Consider the following 18,682-nt stretch of genomic DNA (forward strand, 5'->3'; position numbering starts at 1 on the left):
CTGCTGAGATTTTAGTAGGTCAATGGGATCTGTCACAACCAGCAGTTGCTCATGTCATGTGCAGAGGTGTTCCTACATCCTGTTCAATTAGCTTAGCCGCAGCCCAGGTCCTAATCAGCAACCTACTCCTTTGGCTTCAGTCCTAGACTACTAACTGCAGTTTTTCAACGAAGGGTAGCGAGTCTAATTTTAAATCAATGAATACTCGTGTGCTGATCAGACTGGTTCTTCTTTGCTTTGGGTACGTGGGATTAAATGGCTGACTAGTCTCCTCTCCTCACATTTCACTGTTATCATACGTTAAACGTTTTATGCAGTTTCTCATTTGTATCAGTTCATCTTGGCCTTGACATTTAAATCCCAATGCTGACCTGAATGAACTGAGATTCCAGAGTGCAGGAAATCCTCTTGAGTGAAATAAGAGTTTATAGCCTTTTTATAAATGGGTTCATTCATAAACAGGAAGTAATTTTCCAGGACAAAATATCAGAATTTTCTCTGTATGTTCACTGCGTGGAGGAGACTCCTGACGGGTGAACACCACGAAGTAGGTGATATTCCAAGTCCTGCCAGCACCACATGTCTCACACTGTGGTTTCACTAAGAGCAGAAATCACTGATTTCTCTTTCTATTTCAAAATAGCTATCTGTGAAAACGGCTGTCAGAACGGAGGTCGATGCATTGGGCCAAACCGTTGTGCTTGTGTCTATGGATTCACCGGTCCCCAGTGTGAGAGAGGTAAGGAACACGTTTTCATGATACTATCACTGACAGAGCATAGGATCAGGAGTTGTCTATTTAAATATGTGTATTATAGATACTCAATTTTATGTGAATTTCTGCTCAACTCCTCTGCCTGATGATACAGCCTGTAATGACAACCTCATGCCCAAAGCTCTCCCTGAGATCCCTGGTTATTACACGTGCAGGATGCGAAGTGCCTACTGACTGCACGGCTGTTCAGTGTCTCTGGATCCTCCTCTCCACATGTGACCCCTTGTAGCTGTTTGTTTAACACCAATAAACCCCTCTGCTGAGTACAGAAAGCGTATTTTTCTCTTCAGCATTTCCCTGTTTCTTGCCTTGATAACCTGGGAGTGGCTTAGAAATGCCAGCAAGCCCCTGACCACAGCATCCTCATGAAGGGAAGGTGACACCATCAGTCCCTTCCTAAACACTAAAAGAGAAGTGAAAAGAAACATGAGCCAAAATTTTCAAATGTGTCAGTATGATGGACTGACCCCAGGCAGCAGCCAAACACACAACTTACGTCTCTCTCGCTCCCCTCTCCCTTGGGATGGGGAGAAGGTAGAAGGAAGTCGGAAAGACTCATGGATGGAGGTGATGTCAGTTCAAGAAGGAGAGCAATAGCTGTGTGTGGTAGCAAAGCAAAATGAGGAATTGATTCACTGCTTCCTATGAGCAAGCAGATGTCCAGCCAATTCCTGGGAAGCAGGACCTCAGCACCTGTAACGGTGGCTTGGGAAGACGCACACTGCAGCTATCTTATATGCCCACTTTCTCATGATGTCATGTGGCGTGGAATATCCCTTTGGTCAGTTCGGGTCACTTGTGTCCCCTCCCAGCCTCTTGCCCAGCACCAGATTACTGGCCTGGGGCTGGAGAGCAAGCCTTGACGCTGTGCAAGCACTGTTCAGCAACAGGGGTGTTATCCACACGGTTTTAGCTACAAAACCAAAACACAGCACCACGATGAGGAAAGTTAACTCCATTCCGGTCTGACCCAATACAGCCAGCTAATTCTGGTGCCCATCTTGAGCTACCCTGAGCTGGACTTGCAGGACTCTCAGCGTTCGCTGATCTTGCTCGGCACCGCAAGTACAGCTCGCCGTGGCTCCTGCAGAGGAATGATGTCTGAGGAGTTAGGGACCACACGCAGTTAGGGACCACGTGAAAAATGCTGGTTTAAGGACTTGGCCAGCTCGCACAGGAACTCTGTCAGACACGGGTAGACGGCAGCTCCTCTATCAGTAAAGCATTTCTGCAGCCTCCTGCCTCTCTCACTATATAGAATCAGATTTATTGCCTGAATTCGACCTGTCCTGTGTGCTTCAGGAGAGAGTTACTTTTGGGTGGAGAAGGTCAATACCATGTACATCAAAAATCAAAACTAATGATGTCACCAACGCTAACCGCCATTAATTTTCAAATGAACATGGACCTGAAACCCCAAAAATCAATATTCCAACCTTTGCAAAATTATTTTTATGGCTTAGTACTATATTTACTTGAAAAACCTTGAAAATTATGACCAAACTTAAGGTTTTCCATGAAAAAAAACTTATTTTAGTAAAAATGTTTCAAAGGGAAACATAAGCCAACTCTGGTTTATTGTAAACCTCACGCAGTTTGACGCCAGCTACTCATCCAGTATGAATCGAAACAGCTCCAGTAAGAACCACAGTTTTCACCAGCTAAGAATATGGCTTTTAGTGACATGTGGCTTTTCTGTATTTCATCCAGCCAGCATGTGCTGAGTGGCTAGATCAGATTTACATTTGGGCAGTGTGGGTATGACTGAGGTTTTGGCTGAGACACGAAATTTCTCCCTTTCCTGTTGGCTTAGATGGACATCTCACGACACTGCTCTGATATGATTTTTGGCAAGGGTCAGAGTGGCACAGAGCAGAAATGAAACTGAAACATGAAGCCAACGTGCAAACTCCCAGGATTAAGATCAAAGCACCCTGGAAATATTCTGTTTTTCTAGCCTCTCACTTTCCCGAGATTGGGCTAATTGTGTTTAACTCCATGTCCAAGGATTGCACTGTTCTTGCCTTCAATGTTTTTTTTTCCAAGTTGGGGATTCTTGGCAACATAATTTAGAGGGTGAGATAGGAATAACAGTTGGTTTCCGGTAGCCCAGGCATCAGTCAGCCCTGCTTGAACAGCGGCCAGCAGAAATACGCAGAACTCAACATAGTTGTGCAATGTTCCCTGGGTTGCAAAAGTATCTACTGAACCCAACGGTGCAGGTGCCCCATAAAAGGCCTCTGCTGTGGTTTGAACCTCACATTTATTGGATGCAGAGAAGGGAAAGCTCTTTAAAAGCCTCTACACACATTTACTGAAGTAACCTTTCATTGTTCCAGTCTCCTTCTTTGTACTCCTCTGCAAACGCAGATATCGGTCGAGCACTGCAGTTCTGTATTTTTTAAGCCCTCTTCTTGCCTTTTTCTAGCACATACACATATGCATATGCAGATATACATTGCTGTAGTTATGGAAAGGTATTATGATAACAGCCTTTGTCTTTTAAAGGCTCTACCTTGCAAGATTCCTTCCCCTAAAACCGTAAACCTGAGCTCCAGAACTCTCTGTAGAGCTGCTTTCTTTTTTTTCTAGCTCACAGGGATCTGAAGTATTGAGATTCACAAATTGATATGGACATTGGCTGTGTTTGAAAAGAAAGCTGGAAATTCCTTAAAGAAATTTCTGGATATAGCAATGCCAGGAGGGAACAAAAAAATCCAGCTGTCCTGACTCTGTGTGCATAGTAGTGGAGGGGATAGGAGAGAGGGTGGAAGAAGCAGGGAAAGAAGGGATCTGAGCAGGGGCAGACTTTGGAGACATCTTGTAATGTATAAAATTCTTTAAATAAAGAGAGCATTTTTACAAAGCCTTTAGAGATTTGGTTTAGTCCAGACTTGTACTAAGAGACAAAACAAGCTCTCCAGCTGTGTATACACAGGTTTTCCCTGCCAAGACAAACAGAGCGCTTGCTTTGCTAAGAGATGTTAAAAGTTACACTTTTCAAAGAGGCTCCTGGCTGGGCAGTCTGTGAGTTTGCAGCCAGGTGAGGCGGTTGTGACTGACCTACCGAGAATAATTAGTGTGACAGCAAAGAACTTAACCCTTCCAAGGAGAAAATGAATTCCCGCTCCATCACTAGGCCTGTTGAGATGAAGTCCCTGAGCACCAGACTTACTGGAGACATGACCACTGTTGACTTTCTGTTCAGTTTCTCCATTTAAAGCAGCCATGGTATTTGACATGTTTACAAGCATCCTTGGGAGTCTCCAGTAACAGGAGACTCAAGTAGCAGGCTTGGAAGCCACATGGATCATCTATAGCTCTCAGTTTAGCTCTGAGTCTCATTCCTAAAGATTTTTCTGAAGAAAGATTAATTCAAAGGAGAGCCTGAAACCCACTGGCTTCATATGTAGGAAGAACAGGTTTCAGCCCAAGGCTCCACGGTGATGCTCTCATAGCACGGCTGGATACTTCAGTACTCTGGAAATTCCTCGGATTCCTGCCTGCATCTCTGCGGGCAGAGAGCTTCCACTAATGCCAGTTACTGTCTCACGAGACATCATTCCCCTTCTTCCTTCCACACAGAGTAGCTACTGTGATGTTTCTCATGGGGGAACCATTGCTAACTACTAAATGGTACGCTCTGGCTTTAGGCACTAAGAATGCATTCCAGCATCCTCGCGTCTGCTGCTTCCAGAGCACAAAATGAGAGACTGTCCTGGCTACAGAGTACAAAGAAAATGACAGGTAGTTTAAGCTGGCTTTCACTGCCTTTCAGGAAAGAAAGCAGAGATAATGTGATACGTATAGTCGTTTCCCTGAGTTCTGTGCTATGAGATGTCTACTGATAGAAAACATCTGGGTTGGCAGATCAGACCACACTCAGCCTGCAGAGGAGAAGGACGTGTTGTAGGATACATCTCCCCATTTATCCCAGCCCTGTTACTGAAATGGGGCAGTTGGTTCGAATCACAGCTGGATAATGTGGAGATTTTGTGTTCTGAGCATAGGACAAAGCAGTATGAGCTCTGCTGCTCCATCCTGAGTCTGGCACACTGCTTGCGCTTGTTTGGGCAGCTCATTACATCACCCTGTTATGTTTCTCTGTAAAATTAATGACATTTTGCTGCAGCATGGGGACTGTGAGGAGTCACCAAAGGATCGCAGGAGTTCTGGTAAATCAGCTGCTAACAGTGATAAGAGCACGATTGAGGCAGGACTGTGTGTTGAGATACAGTCAACTGTGCATCTGCTCCTGATGATGTTCCCAAATAAGCCACCTCCAGGCTGGAGCCACAGTGTTAAATAAACCATAAGGTGCCTCAGACTGAAAAGTTGTGTTAAGAGACCAGTCTGTTAGGAAGGATGGACTTGATCCAGCTCATACTGCTGTGGCTGGCTGGTTCTGAACCAAGAGCTGGTTTGCCTCCAGCCAGCACAGACACACTGGATATCTGCTGATGTGCTTTTACTTGTGAAGATGTTACCTCAACGTAAGAAAAGACGCTGACTATTTTCAGCCAGGAAACATGTTTTTTAAAGAGCCCCTCTTTATCAAAATGCACCAGTATCTGTGTTTCATGTGTAGCAGAAGCAGGCCAGATGATACCTAGCACATGGATGACCCTGAACTGCTGACTCTTTGGCCTTGCAACTTGCTGTTATACTTGGGGACCTCATCTGTCTGCTCCTCTACCAAAGAGCTACCCTTGAGCTCAGCACAGGCATAACCAAGAGCCCCAAAGGATTTCCTTCACCCAGGAAAAATCTCTTAAGTGCTTTGCCCAAGCTGAAGTGCCAGTCTTCCTCAGGGACATTTCTTCCCAAGGATACCTGGATAAAATAGTGCCATTACTTCAGAAATAGTCTTTGGTCAAACATACTTTATATTGTCAGGCTGTATCAGCAGTGCACACACTAGCAGAAGTGGCTCGTTGGCAGTGTCACAGAGATGTCCCTTAGCAGAGAAGTCTTTCTTGTAGAATATGACAACCTGTGGAAGCAGGGGCTCACCCAGGTCCTTCTGCTGAAGCAAGGCAAAGGAACTGAAAGTTGAAGGAAAACAAGTTCAAATTGGAAAAAACAGATCATGTGTTTAACGAGGAGGTCGGTTTTGACTGGCTGTCTTCCACAGGAATGTGCTGGACCCCCCTGCACTACGTAGCCTCACTTTAGACCTCTGTGGGGTAGATGTGTCCAGCTGAGCACAGCACGCCATGAAACCTTATAGGTGATGGAGAGATAACAGCACTGAGGAGCAGGATTTACTGACCAAATACTTTAGGATGAGTGTATACAGAGAGGTGATCCGTTGTGCCACAGACATATGGACTATGGACTTCTCTACATTTGATAAGTGAATCCCATCTCTGGAGTCTTCAGATCAAGAGGGAAGGGCTTTCTGATGATGTGCTGTGGCTAATCCATATCTAGTAGGGTTTAGGCAGGAGTTTCTGTTCGTCATGTGCTGGCTTGTTTGATGGTAGACTTCAGACCAATTCATCCTTACAGATTTAAAATCTGTAAATGCCCGAAGTCTCTCTGCTGCAAGGCACAGAGTGGTGCCATGATCTCGGACCGTTATATGTACAGAAGGTAATACCACACAAAGGTACTAACTTGTTTCAAAGAACGCAGGGCTGCATTAGTCCAGCTAATGTCTGTGCTGAGGAGTCAAGATTCTCAGAAGGGCTCGTTAGCTTTGTGCAGTTGCTGTTGTTTCTAGTGTGGCCGTTAGCTGTTCCTTGGCTCTCTGGAGGTGTGCTTTCCGACAGGGTTTGGGGTATCAGTTTAGACTGGCAAGGAAAACTGAAAAATGTGCCCATCTGTGTTGATGAAAAGGTGGCATTCAACCCCCACAAATCTATCAGATTACAGATTTGGTTAGGGTTTTAATTTTACTTTATTTGGAATTTATTTTGCTATAATCATAAAAAGAGATAATTTTATTTTTAAACTGTAATAAACTGAGTTCCTTCTGCAGCTGTACTCTGAACAAGCTGCATGTTCCACAGCTTAGGGCTCCAGTAAGAGGCTGCTTTGTAATGGAAGCAATCTAACTACCTTCACACTTCATTCAGGAAATACTCCACTTCAGAGGTAAATACCTTAATAGCTAGGTACTCCGAGAATCTTAGCATCATTTCCTCCCACTGCTTGACATCTTCAGGGATGAAGAACTAGTGAATATATTGTATAACCCCAGCAGCCTTCAGTAACATGAACTCACATTACATCAGTGTCAGAGGAAAGGCTGCAATACAGAAAAAATTAATCTGTGGGGGGAGAGAGGCCAATTTTTTTCAAATAGTTTTACAGAAAAATGAAACATTTTGATGTCATGTCTCTGATTTGACCCTCCTTCAAGTAGGAAAAGATTTGTTGTAAAAAGTGACGACGTTTGACTCAGGTGAAGATGTGGAGGCTCCTCCTGTGTTCCAAGGATGAGGTTTAATTTGTTGAATGCTGAAGTCTTTGCTGTGGATGCCAGTTGCTACCTCTTGTGAAAGAAAGTCTTCTTTTACTTCGGAAAAAAAGATTCTTAGAGTAACATTCTCCATCTTTGTGGAGACTGTCTGGTTCCTATGATTTGTCCGGTTCAGAAGGCCCTTGCTATGTCTGCGTGTTCTCTCCTCTTAATGGTGCAAGGTTTCCAAAAGTTTAACTCGTGGTGTTCTTCAGTCCAAACACTTCTGGGCTGAGCTGAAAGCCAGCTAAGCCTTGCATAGTTGTTCCCAAGTCCCATATCCCATGAAGGGCCTTGGAAGGGATTGTGTCCGCGTAAAGATAATAGCAAACTTAAAACTGGCATCCAGTGTCTGAGGCTGGCTCATCATTAGCCAGTACAAGAAAACAAAGCCCTATCACTGAATACAGTGTTTCAAACATGTGAACAAAAGCAAGGGTTAGAGCCACAGCAGGTCCTAGACATGCAACATTCATGGAAAAGGCAGCGAGAATCTCCTGTTCTTCCATAGTCCTCGCTGCAGGACTGTTCTCTTTCCAAAACCATAACCAGGACTGGGTTGGATTAAAGTGAAAATGCTCCCAAACAGCAGCTTCTCACCAACAGAATTCATATCTTTCAACAATTCACAGCTGTTTTCAAGAGATTCTCATTTCTCCTATTTCTTTCCAAATACCTCAAGAAGGACTGTCAACCATTGAGTGAGGAGGACACAGGCTTTCAAAAATTGCCGTGCTTAGAAGGGTTAAACACATGACAAAGAGGAAGTTGGAGAGCTTGTGTGTGGACCTTGATCCCATCCCTTGCCAGAGTCTTGGTCAGTCTCTTTGCAGCAGGTCTCCAGATGAAGCCTCAGTGAAGAATAGATCATGTTCTGCATGTCCAGTGCTTTTCCAAAAGCACTGTAAAGTATCAGGACTTTGGGATATAACCAGAGTGGGCAAAAGCAGCTCCCAGTTGTAAACAAGACATAGTACATGGGAGAAAGGACAGCTAGCATCTAAATCACTACTTAATACCTTGTACTTTCAAGCTGTTGCTAATCAGCATCTGTTTTCTTCCTACATCTCTCTTATTCTGCTTAGATCAAGATACAGCTTTTTGTATTTTAGCATGTGTACAACATGAGGATCTCCTTTGATGTGCCCTCGGAGGATTTCTGAGTCTCTGTAACATGTCTGTATCTGTAGATTCGCCCAAGTTTCAAAAGGATTTTGATGTTTTTGGTGGGTTTTTTTTTTTTTTTTGGTGGGGTGGGGGGCTTGTGAACCGAGGGTTCCTTATAACTCATACAATTCCAGTTGTGGAAGAAATCTCCATTAACGGTGAGTCAGACTAATGCAAGTCCCCAGATTACCATATTTTTATATGCTCTATCAATTTTTCAATGATCCTTACTGTATAGGACACCAGTTCCTCTCATCCTCATAATTTCATTTGATTTCTATCAGTCTAACTGCCACTCATCCATTGTCCTGAAATATTTAAGCACTAGAAGAATTGCATAAGGAGGCTGTAGATTTTCATATCTGTAGGTGATTAAGAGCAAGTTATACAAATATTGGTTAGGTCTAATTCTGGTCATCAGTCTTGTGTAAGGGAAAGAGAAATCCAAAATGGTCTCTACTGTTCTCTCCAGCCGTAGCTTATCTAGTGACAGACACCCCATGCCATATATAAATGGAATACATGATCCAAAACACCATCTTGTAATATGCAGATGGATGCATAAACTGCACTTTAATCCACTCAGATTTCCAGATGGTGGGAATATTGCAGAATACCCCATTATTCTTGTTTGTAAGGCCTCTCCAACCCCCTCCTGAGAAGAGTTATTATGAGTGACTTTGTCCAGCTTTTCTGTTTCTTCTTCATAATGATTTTTTTTCCCCAAACTTTCAGTCTGATTTGGAGGCTTAAGAGAAATGAAGCAGCCACACAGGATGTGTCTGATCCCCATGTGTGCATGCAAAAGCCGTAGCAGGAAGCAGCCAACAGTAACATGGTCCCTTTGCTCACTCCCACCTAACTCAGGTAACAGTCCTGAACTTCCGAAACGCTGCTCCTAGTGAAGTAATCAGTAGGGATGTATGTATTTCATACCTTTAGCTGGAAACTCCCCCAGAGCCCAGGCATGCAAGACCATACATCATGCTATCAAGAAAGGGGAACAAATAGTTCATGGAAGGGGAACAAATAGTTCATGGAAATTCAATGGTATCTGAGATAACTCAGAAAGGTCTTTAATCTCAGCTTTTGCATTTCAGAGGAAGATATGTCAACTTCATTAATTTGAGCCGCCCAGCAGAATTTTTGTTCTGGGGATAAATGTCAGGTTGGGAAGAATATCTCCTCTGTACAACCTGTGACTGTGCCTGAGGAAAAGGCAGTGAGTATCTCCTGATACTGAGGTCAAAGCACATTGGGAACCTGAGCCTCAACACACAGCAACAATCCCAGAGGAATGGAGAGATCCCAGAAACATGGACCAGGATGTAGCTCCTGAGACCAAACTGATACTCACTTTGCCTCGGCCTCCAAATGCATCCCCTGAGCTGCAAGGCTGTTCCAGGGTGTCATGAACTCTTATTCATTTCTTGGGTTTCAGTTCTGTGGGGTAGGATGAAGGCAAGGGAAAGCACTGGCTATGGTGGCTCCTTTCTGCCATACCCACTCAAAACCACCTGGGTGGTGCGAGTATAGTCTGCAGCTGAGACGCAAAGTTGCCGGACACTCGGCAAGCCCTTCTTCCTATCAATTCCAGATTAAGCTTGAAATTACTTCAACCAAAAATTTTATGGAGGAATGCTATTGGCAGTGGTTAAGATTTTTTTTTTCCCCCAAGATGAGGTTTTTAATAAAAGACTGTGTTTACAAAGAGATTTCTCATCCTCGTTAGAAACCAGGCATTCAGCTGATTTTTCCTAGTGCTCTGCTAATCCAGATGTTGAGACATAAAGCAGAACTCATAGCTGAGATATGTGATGGAGTTCCTTCTCCTCAGCCTGCCTCCAAAGGTGAGGCATAAGCTCCCCTTTCTCCACGTTGTTGTAGGGAAAGCATTTTGATAATCAACTGTAGTCCGAAGAGCTCTGACATCTGCTGCTATAACTTGCCTGCATTTATGCAGAAAGGTCTGGCAGAAGCTTCACCATGAGTGGAATTCAACTCTGTACTCAATTGTAGGTTGCCGTTTTCCTCCTGCAGACAGGTTTGCTTGATAAAATAATTACAGTTCTGTGAAACCACATTTGCCTCTGATCTCTGCAGAAAGCCAGTCACAGGCTGCTGGGAGTATTGGTGGGATGTAGATGCATCTTGCACATGTAATTTTCCTGCATGCCCATGGCCTTTATGGTACAATCTTTAATGAGACAATCACATACTATTTTTCCCCTGCCAGAGGGTGGGCAGCACTCCCAAGGCACAGCTGCTTAATACCTTTGTTTGCTGCTTGGCGTTCAGCATGTGGCTTGGAGGGCAGTTCCCTGTGCACAATGGGAACCAGCCTCTGGAATCAGAATTAATTTCCTCCAGAGACCTTCATGGAAACAGCATTCCCAAGATTTATCTTGAAATCTGATAGGAATGTTTTGACTGGAATTTTCCAAAACTGCTTATCCCGGGTACAAACCTGTTTCAGCCTGAATAGGTAAAATTTGGCAGAAGTACAAAAGAGGGTCTTTGCAAAGAGATGCATGAGTCAACCTTGTCCAAAGGCAAGCCATTTGCATTGCCACTAAAAAAACAGGAGTATTTGAGTCAGCTGTAGCTGAGTGAGCCAAGGAGGATGGACCGTGATGGGCTGGGATCTTATTGTCTCTGCTGCCTGCTCTGGGTTGGGCAGGAAGGTAACTGTTTCATCTTCTGACCCTTCATCGCTCTTGGACGCAGTGACTCTCTGTTCTCTGCAAGCCCATGAAGATGGATGAGGAGCAACGCAAACTGGCAGGAGAGGCATTGCTTGCTCCACATCTGCTCACAGCCCTTGGGCGGTTCTGTGAATGGGTACTCAGCTCGTGGTGGCACAGCAGCTCCAGGCCTGTCCAACCCAGCAGGGTCCACGTACCCCATTTGTGGCAGAGACTTGGAACTCTTCCCGTTGAATGCAAAGACAAAGCCTGCTAGCATGTACTGGGATAAGAGGATGCTAAGGAGAGTGCAATGTTTCCATTTCCATTAATTCAGTGTGAGAAGATTCTAATAACATGCTCTTTGTGTCTGCTTGGTCATTTCTGAGATTTCTTCCTTCTATTTCAATACACTTTAGCTGTGGATAAGCCTCTTCCAAAGAACACCTTGCTCTGGCTAGCACAAGCATTGCATTGCCACTTTTGAAATACAAAACCTTTGCTGAATGCAGTGACGGACAGATGAAGATGACTGCAGCTCATGCACAGTAACATTAATGCAATCAGGCAAGAGCTGTAAAACCAACCGCGTTGTTTGGAAGTCCTTGCTCACTAGTGTCCTTGCCATCACCTCCTCCCAGTGTATTGTCCCAGAAGGAAGGTAGGCAAAGCCCACAAACCCTCTGCCCAAAAATGCTTCCCACCTGGCCGACACAAATTTCTCCTTCCCTTAGTCAGTACTATAAGGAATCAGCTATCCAGGAGGAATCCCCCCAAAGTCAGCCTCGGCTCAGCCCAGCCCAGCCACCGTATCCATAGACTCTTTCCCCTGGTATCCAGGAAGCCTGCCCATAGCCATGATCTCTGTCAAAGGCGTCTCAGAGGTACAAGGCTTCCACCTGGGGCAAGCGTGTGCGTGAGGAAGAGTCTGGAGCAATCAAACCCCTATGCCACCGCCACCACCTCCATTCCTGCACCTCCGTCTCTGCCCTAACTGACCAGGCAGCGATTCAACAGCCCACAGCATTCTGACCCCGTGGTCTCTTCCAGGACGGAGGACACAGCGTGGCAGTGCCAGCCCCCTGCTCCAACCCTCCCAAGATGTTCCTACAACTGCTGGAACGACTGGCTCTGTGTTGCTGTGTGTGCTTTGTGCCTCAGATGCTGCTGGAGTGGAGAGCCCTTGGAGGAGGGTTGTGTATGGAGCTCTATCTCAGGTTTCATCAGGCTAAGACTTTGACAGGAAACTGTAAAAATAGGACAGGAAAACTTAAAAAAGTTCTCCCTTTACTATTTCCTTTGAATATGTTTTTTCAGCACTTGGAATGTCTGGCCTTATAAACTGCCCCAGCCAGCTTTTTCTTTTCTGCAAAAGTCCAAACAGTTAAACATCAGGAATGTGGCTGTGTTTGTATGAGGTAAGGAAATGACTAGGTGGAGAAAGTATTCCATGAGAAAGGAGCCCTTTACGGAGACCCTCACGCTGTTTCTGCCTGCATCCACCATCCCCCCTCCCACCAAAGCTGTCACGTATCGACACAGCCTGAGCGGCTTAGCAGATATTTAGAGTTGCGTTGTGTGCCGAGACCTACGCTCAATGTTGTAAAATCTCTGCATTCACATTTAGTGCAACAGAAATAATCGCAGGATTTTTGGTTGGCTCCTTTCAGTTGGTTGTTTGGCTGGTGGATGCTGGTCCTCTGTGTACTTTCCCATACGTTCATGGTTAGGGCATGAATTACTCCATTAAGCGTTTAATTTGTAAATTTTAATTAATTTTTAAGGTCCCAGAGTGCACACCCAGCCTTCTCCTTGGGCTCTCTAGGGAACACCCCCCTCACAAGCAGCCAGACTTTGTGTGGGAATCTTTTTGGGTAGAAGTTTGCAGAGGATTCTGCCAGATTAGTGCCTTGCCTTGGTTGCATCGGCGCTCGGTCACTCCCAGAGCTGGCTGTTTGTCTTGCTCCAAAAGCCCAGAAGGTTACAGACAGAAAGAATTGCCAGGCTGTGCTCCTGTGACCTGGGGGACCAAGCCTCCTGCTGATGGAGATCATTCATTGAAAATAGAAAAATAGATATTGGGCTTGATTTCCACTCTCCTTGCTCTCCGCTACTCGGTTGCTGGAGCTTTTAGAAAGCAACGTGGAAGCCTGCCAAAGCCTGGGGCATGTTTTGTAGTGACCTCATCCCAGCAAGGTCTGTAGCTCCCCGGGGATTACTTACAGGCAACGTTTGTCCTTACTGTTTTAAGAAAAAGCCTTCAGCGAAAGCATTGTTTATTATGAGAAGGAATTTGATTTTTAGCAAAGAAAAATCTCTTCTTCTTTGCTGCTCTATTTATTTATTTTGTAAAGAAGGAATTCACCCAGCCCATGGTCTTTTCACGAGGGGATTCCAGCCAAACGGTGCCAGAGAAATGGCTGAAAGATGGGGTGAGAGTGCAGAGGAGAGCTCGTCAGAATCTTCACCTTGCTTTTAGCTTGGGCTCTGCAGGTCTGCTTACACGGCTGGGGTCAGGCACATTCGTGTTTCTAGGACTGTGTTTTATATAGCACGGAAAATAGTGCAGTTGTTCCTGCCTTTGCATCTTTACCCAGGGATCTGAATTCCCATTGCAAGCATTAATTTACTCGGTGACACCCTGCCGAGTAGATGGATGTTATAGAAGTGGAGGAAGCTATCCTTTTTCTTGTGAAAAGTTTAAAACAAAATGATTCTCTTCAAAAGTTCTTTGTCAAAACCTACCAATTTTCCCAAAGGAACAGTAAGAACCAGTTAAAAGGGAGTAAAATGTTAGTTTTAAATGCCTTTTCTTTCCCCCCCCACAGCAAAGCAGTAATTTAAATTCGTTATGAAATAAAGTTGTAAATATTTCAGATTCGGATACTGTTTCGATTCAGGTGTTACAAAACATTTGAAAAATGTCCTTGTTTATGGAAGTGTTCAGTTTGAGATGCCCTTCATTGAAATCAGTCGGAGTTGCTGAAATTAACATTTCCATGCAAAAGAATTGCATTGAGTTATGCCGTATATCCCAGGGAAACATTCCCTACAAAAGATTTCCATTGTTTTCATTTAGTATTGGGGAAACCGAGCAATAGAGAAGTTGCCTTCCAACTGTTGGACATAAATGTTTGATAGCCTCAGAGTGGTAATTTTAAATAGTCTGAAACTGATTATTCTTTTTTAACAAGACCAAGCTGCATTTCTGGCATAAATTATAGCCACAGTTGGCAAAGAGTAGCGCGCCGATCTTTATTACCTCTTCTAGGATTTGGCAAGGTGAACTTGGGTTAAGTAGGGTAGGCAAAGCCAGGGTAGCATCCCTGGTCAGCACAGCACCCCAAGTGCTGGAAATGGGGAAACCACGAGGTTTTGTGTGCTGGCTCGGCTGAACCAGAAGTACTTGAACCCACTTACTGCACTTTCACGTCCCACCCCTTCCAGCACGACTCCATGGAGCACGTGGGTGAAGGCAGATGTCCACAGCAACTGTGACTCGTTCCTCCACTTATATCCTAGATGCACTAATTAGGAAAGTTAAAAACGTCTACAGGGATGTGCTCAGGAAGCTGTGTGCAAGTGGAATAGTGTGGCTCAGTGTAAGAGCACGTGTAATGGCACAGATCCCACCCATTAACTCCCCAAGGGTTTGCGGCTTGGAATTGTCAGGAATGACCATTCATATAGGGGTTCCTAATGATCTCCATGACAACCAGCCAAACATGGAAACTGGGAAAGAGGTCTATTCCTGTTACGCTTCCTCTTCTGAGCACATCTGGGGCTCGTGTTGGCTTCAGGATTGGGTAGATAAGATTCACTGTAGCACCAACCTGACTGCAGCATCTGCAGAAATCCCTCGTTCAGGCTAGGTGGTGCTTCAAAGCCATAGGAGGGGGGAGGTGAGGGTTTGAAAACAAAGAGCATAGCAGGGAGTCACATTTCTTGTGGTTAATGCAAACTCGTTGACGCTTCAACTCCGATTCCTTGGTGCCTTTGGCAATTTGAGCGCTCTCACTCTTTGCTGGCTGCTCAAGACAAGTAGGCATGAATAGTAACCTAATCTAACTCTATGGTGATAAGAAATCTACAGATCCAGCACAGCCTACTTTGAAATTAAGAAAGAAAGACAAATGAGATCAGCCCATGGATGAGACTGATGATAGATGCTGGGAGAGAAGCTGATGTCTGTCCTATGCTGTGTGTTTACTGTTTGCAAAGCTGTATTTAGAGAGGTTAAGTGAGGCAGTGAGCTGGCATGTTGTTTTTTGCAGCTACAAGTAAATGGTAAAGGGCCAGATATGCGTGGCCCTGCTGTGTTAAAAGCCTGTTCTGGAGAGGTGAAAAGATTCTGACTGACTCCCAAAATAAAGCCTGATCCAGAATTTCTTGCAGTCTCTTTAATGAGAACTTTACCTGCAGATGGAAAGGTGGAACTTATCCATATCCTACCACTGGACACTGTTATTGTAAGGCTGAGTGAGCTGGAAAGAGGAAACTGGAGAAATCTCAGCTTTCAGCAAGGAAGCCACCTCGTCTCTGTTTTTTCTAAATGTACCAGCAAAGACCAAACTTCTGAAGGACAACTACCTATGACAGGGTTCCTGGAAGATGGGATCTCATACATAGACTGTAAAAGGGCTTTAGACATCTCCTAAGCGTGCATATTTCCTTAATAAAATTTGATTGGTGCCTCATTAAAAATTTAATAATTTGACCATTAAAATTAACAACAGATGGAAGCTGGAATGCAGCCAGGCTTTCTGGACTCCAGACTGCAATTTCCTTGGCTTCATTCCCTGCAAAGAAGTAATCTACATATGAAAAATCTATTTTTGTCAATTATTTGTTCAAAAGGGGGTGTTCTCATTACAATCGTGCTTTCATTATCAATCTCAAGGAATTCTTGCTGCAGTGCATCCAGCCATGCCTCATCAAGATGATGTGGGAGGTGCGGGTTTACCTCTTTCCTCTCTGTACAGTGCTGCCATGCATTGATTTTGGGTTATACATTTACATGATCTGGCTTTCTAAGTCAGAGCCCTTTGTAGGTACGCACCACCATGACATCAGCCACATGTTCTTCTCCATGCTCCTCTTGACTAGGAAAGGGGGAAAGCAAGCCCTCTTTATTAGGTGTTTCTATATTGTCCTAGGGTTAACAAGGCTTCAGAATATCTCATAAAACGTATGATACTTCACTGTAAGCACATAGGCACTGCCACATCCAAACAGCGCTGCAGCCCACCTGACCACAGTTATCTACTGCTCCACCTGCAGTGATGCTGCAGCACAATGCTGAACCAAAACCAACTGTAAAATCTAACTGCCCAGATGGCTTACCAAGTGGTACGGGGGTGGATTGAGAGCCCTGGGCTGACATGAGTTTCTGGCAGTGTCCGTGAGCTGGTGTCTGGGGAACAGCACAGGAACAGGACAATCCTGTACAATCCTCCTCTGTAAGACACTCCTAGGCTCCAGACACCTGCAGCTCACAATCCTTGACAATTTATATCCTGTGTTAGAAGAACTCCCCTTAACTTATATATTGCCTGAAAAGCCATCTTCCTCAATTTATTTTGAGACAGCATCACTGCCTATCCTTCTCTGATGCCTTCTGGCTCTGCAAGTCTGTTCCTCATTAGGCCACTCATGATTTTGTACCCTACTATCAGGTCTTCCTCCAGGTCTTTCTTTTTCAGACTGAGGACTGCTAACCAGTGCAGCTGTTCCTCACCCATAAGCCCTTCCACACCTTTAATCACCCTTGTTGCCCTTTTCTGATCCTTTCTGAATTCTGTTAGTTGCTTTCTGAGTTGTGGACTAGAACTGCAAGCAGCTCTCAGGATGGAAGCAAACTGTGAGTTTAGTGATGATGCTCTCTCTTCTGTTTTTTAGTCCTCTCCTAATACTTTAGTACAGTCTGATAGCTTTTTTTGTCTGTTACTGAGTTGATTTTTTCCATTGAAATAAGATCACAAAGCAATTTCTTTCATAGCTCTTTGAGTATGATTGTTGAGAAGATGGTATGGTTATAAAGAGCTCTCCTTGATCTCTTCCTCAAGGTTGAAAATTTGAGGCAGAGCCTTTCAGTTTTACAGAAAAAGACAAAGGGTGAGAAAACAACTCAAATTTTGTTGATTTCTTTTTTAGGAATAAACTAGAACAAGCTTAAATATTAAACTTGGCATGGCAGGAGACATTAATGAAGACCATGTGCCTTGGTATCTTGTTAAAACTTGGGTCAAAAACCAAAAGATGATTATTTGGTAATTCACCATTGCACACACAGTACATATTTCTGTTCTGATTTCCAAACAAAGGCATTTTTATGGGATCATGTCACCTTTATACCAATGTAACTTCAAAATCATTGCCTTTTTTTTTTCCTCAAATCCCTCTTGCTGTTTATGTCTCAGTGACATCCACAGACCAAACTTCTCTTGACACTTTTGGTTTTCAAGTATGACTGTGCTCCCAACTGCTCAAAAAATACAAATCAGAGGGAGCATTAAGCTGGAATAAGCAATTATTGTGCTAATTGATCCTTTCCCAGAGATAGAGGAGGATTTGTTGTGTGGTTTCTGTGTAGCTTATGCTTACCCTGATGCCAGGTGGGATAATTATAGCACAGATGAACCTCACGCAATTTTTACTCAGCACAAGCTACTGGAGTGAGGAAGGCACATCAGCACAGGTGCTGTTGATCTAAAGCCTCCAGTAATTACCAGCATTTCCATATGATTTTTTACAGCCCAGCAAAGAGGCATTCTGTCATGGTTTCATGTAAATGTAGGTTCTGCCAATGTGGCTGTCGTGCAAACATACCTTATGGGAGAAAGCTTTCTGTCTCAAACTGTCTGTTTAATGGTTTTCCTTGCTTTTTATTCTTTGTACGTGTGCGTCAAGATTTAAAAAGAAGGGAGCTGATTGGAAAGATCATATGTGGAAAGACTTACATCTGAGAACTTGCAGGCCAAGAACTGGACTGTGGACAATGAGCTTTGTTTTGTTGAGTGTCTATATTATCCTAAGACATTTCTGGAAACAGAACTATTAGTCTTTAGATGTGGGTGCCAGTGTTGGCTGTGGCTCATGATTTAGGTATAACCACTTCCCACACAAGTTTTTTGTTGCTTCGCATGAAAATCCAAATGTCTGACTGCAAAGACAGCTGTGGACTAATCTGGGTACCGATGCAGGGATTTGAGTTCACAGTCAATTACTAATTACTGGGCAGGCCAACATCAAAATTCCATAAGCAACTTTGCAAATCTCAGCCCGACTATCTGAAATAATGGCTATTTGACAAACACCTAGCTTCCTTAGATAGTTAATGTGGAATTTTCTGGTCTGACAATGACATGGTTAAAGGTCCTTTTTCTAGCCACAGAGCAAACACTTGCATGTAATCATCTATTCCCAGTAGCAGGAAAAAAACCTCTTCTTTAAGAATTTTGTTTCCTGATGGATGCCTGCTGTGCTAATATCCCTAATCAAAGGTCATGAGAGCCCAGACAGTGGCAAAAGCACATTCCTTAGTGCAAACAAGCCCTTCAAAAATCTTTTTGGTTTTAAGGGATAGGAGGA

The 18,682-nt window shown here is 44.1% G+C and overlaps 1 protein-coding gene across 4 annotated transcripts in view; it reads left to right on the forward strand.

Moving 5' to 3' along the window:
- The window catches only part of FBN3 (fibrillin 3), a 120,172-nt gene that overhangs the window by 35,118 nt on the left and 66,372 nt on the right, over window positions 1-18,682 (forward strand). For all 4 annotated transcript variants that reach the window (XM_075776621.1, XM_010298257.2, XM_075776620.1 and 1 more), the window contains one exon: window positions 644-739. In XM_075776621.1, coding sequence (XP_075632736.1) covers window positions 644-739 — 96 coding nt within the window. The remainder of the gene's footprint in view (window positions 1-643; window positions 740-18,682) is intronic.

Source organism: Balearica regulorum, chromosome 26 (genome assembly GCF_011004875.1).
Source record: "Balearica regulorum gibbericeps isolate bBalReg1 chromosome 26, bBalReg1.pri, whole genome shotgun sequence".
Classification (NCBI taxonomy): Eukaryota; Metazoa; Chordata; class Aves; order Gruiformes; family Gruidae; genus Balearica; species Balearica regulorum.